At 59.9% G+C, this 2,457-nt stretch overlaps 1 protein-coding gene across 1 annotated transcript in view; it reads left to right on the plus strand.

Annotated features, from left to right (window-relative positions):
* Positions 1–1,689, plus strand: part of Pde9a (phosphodiesterase 9A) — a 65,557-nt gene extending 63,868 nt beyond the window's left edge. The window contains exons 18-19 of the mRNA XM_010636497.3: positions 134–229; positions 1,080–1,689. Of these exons, the coding sequence (XP_010634799.1) occupies positions 134–229; positions 1,080–1,181 (198 nt within the window). The 3' untranslated portion in view covers positions 1,182–1,689. The remainder of the gene's footprint in view (positions 1–133; positions 230–1,079) is intronic.
* Positions 1,690–2,457: the final 768 nt, after the last annotated feature.

Below are 2,457 nucleotides of genomic sequence, written 5' to 3' on the forward strand. Positions count from 1 at the left end.
CCGGCCCCTCCCCCCAGCCAGGCGGGTGCTCTCAGGGCAGGTGGGGAAGGGCGTGGCCTGAGGGGGAGGAGCCACACGGGTCCCCAGGGGTCCCACTGACAGCTGTGCTCTGGCCGCCCTGTCACCTCCCCAGCTCTTCCCCGCGGTGGAGGAGCTCATGCTGCAGCCCCTGTGGGAATCCCGAGCCCACTATGAGGAGCTGAAGCAGCTGGACGACGCCAGGAAAGAGGTAAAGGTGTACGCTCCGGCCAGGCAGTCCCCAGGAGGGAGCCAGTTCTCCTCCCGGAAACCAAGCCCCCAGCCCCATCGCAGCCAAGGCCACAGGGGGCCCAGTCCTCCCACAGACCCGGAGAGGGTTCGGCCGTGTAGAACCCCGTGTGTGCACCTCCTCTGCACTAGAGACCCTGCCACATCCCCACCTGACCCTGGCTTCCAGCGTGGCCTCCCACATCCTGCCCGGGACCTCGCCACCCTGGAGCGTTCTCCCCGCGTTTCATGCACCGTCCAGCCTCGCCTTGGCCCCGTGTCGCCCTGGGGCCCTGCTTTCTCCCCTTCCCTGAGGCTTCCCTGAAGACTGCACACCCCATGCTGTCTGTTTGGCCAGGGACCCGGGGTGCCCTGGGTGCCCACAGTGCCCCCGTCCCTCCACCGCCCCATGTGCGATGCCAGGCCTGCTACAGGTGCTCCAGAAATACACATGCATTAATTCAAGGTCCCAACCAGTGATCCTGACTTCCCTAGTTGGAATTTCCCACCCAAAGGTCACAGAGAGATCTGCAAAACCTTGAAAGACTGAGAAATACAGAGAAACAGATGAAGCAGGATGGTTTCTCTGGTCTCAACCCCCTGGGAGGGCTGAGGGGCTCCCCACCTCTCCAGGCCGTGCCCTGTGGCCTCCTGACCCGCTGCCTGTCCTCCGTGGCTTTGGGGACTGCAGGCAGCCTGGGCTCCGGTCCCATGCAGTCCACTGGGCAGGTCACGCACACGAGCTCCGCTCCTGCAAAGCCCAGGGCATCCATCCTGGCACCCCTGCCCACTGTGCCTCCCGGGACTGATGCTGCCCACCCACTCTATCCTAGCTGCAGAAGAAGACTGAGAGCTTGGCCTCCGGGACCACCGAGAAAGCCAGAGAGAAGAGCAGAGGCGGGAGGAAGAGAGAAGGTGGCACGTCTCCAAACTGAGGTCTCGGCGTAGACGGTGATTTAGACTAAAGTGGGGAGGAGCCACCTGTGCGTGGGAGTGGGGTGGCCCCTCTTCCTGCGCCACCGCCAGTCCGGTGACGGGGACCCCAGGCCCTTAGCCAGCCCTAACCTCCCCCGGGTTCGAGTGAAGTCTCTGTCCTCTTGATATTGAACATTGGGGTTAAACTCCAGCACATGTGTCCCAGGGACACAACCCATTTCCCAGCCAGTGCACAGAATATTTATACATAAGTGGAAACTCAGTCCCTTGTGTGTAGGAATCAGAAAAGGCCTTCAAAAGAAGGAAATATCCTCAAAAGAGCAAGGACCCAAGTTCAATCCCTGGTACCAAACAAAGGGAATATACTTAGAAAAAAATAGGATCTGCACTACGTACAAGAGAAAGTCTCGTTCTGTTTTGTGGACCTGGGCATTGAACCCGGGGCCTGTCCATTCCAGGCAAGTGCTCTCCTGCAGAGTTGCATCCCTGGCCTTTTTTTTTTTTTTTAATGCAGTTGAGCCAGGTGTGGTGGTGCACACCTGTAATCCCAGCCGCTCAGGAGCCTGAGGCAGAAGGATCCCAAGTTTGAGGCCAGCCTGGACAACTTAGTGAGATCCGTTCTCAAAATAAAAAGCCAAAGGTTTGGGAAGGTACTTCTGTGGTAGAGCACCTGCCTAGCAGTACTACAAAAGGTGAACAAATACATAAAAAGTGAAAGAAAGCCGGGGGTGGAGCCCAGTACGGCCTGGTTCAGTTCCCAGTACCACCCAAAACCAGCAGTGCAGTTGAAGTCCTGAAAGCTTTTCAGAAATGAAGCGGCGTGTCGAGGATTTAGCCTGGTCTCCTGTGTGTGCTGCTAGCCACCACCCCTTCGTCACTGTGGGGACAAAGCAGCCCGTGCAGATGGCGGGCACAGCACACCCCGTGTCGCCTCCGCCACAGAACACGAGGGCAGCCGGCTTGGGTCGCGTCCCAGCCACAGGACCTGGGGACCGCCAAGGCTTCGTGGCCTGCCCACCTCACGCTGTGCCCCAGCTTTGCCAAGGACAAGCCAAGGGACACACGTGTGGCCGGCGCTGTGTGCCTCAGAGCCCATAGCGGCCGCCATTGTGCCCTCGGTGATGAAGGAGCCGCGTGCTGGTCCACACTGAGTGCTGGCATTTAATCCTCAAGTACGCGCTGGTGCCTGAGCGGCTCAGGCACGGTGACCCGGACCCCATCCCTACACGTGTGTGGCGCTGTGTCCCACGCCCGCACCCTTTCACAGCAGCTGTG

This window comes from Fukomys damarensis, unplaced genomic scaffold (assembly GCF_012274545.1).
Source record: "Fukomys damarensis isolate Sample0158 unplaced genomic scaffold, DMR_v1.0_HiC HiC_scaffold_24, whole genome shotgun sequence".
Lineage (NCBI taxonomy): Eukaryota > Metazoa > Chordata > Mammalia > Rodentia > Bathyergidae > Fukomys > Fukomys damarensis.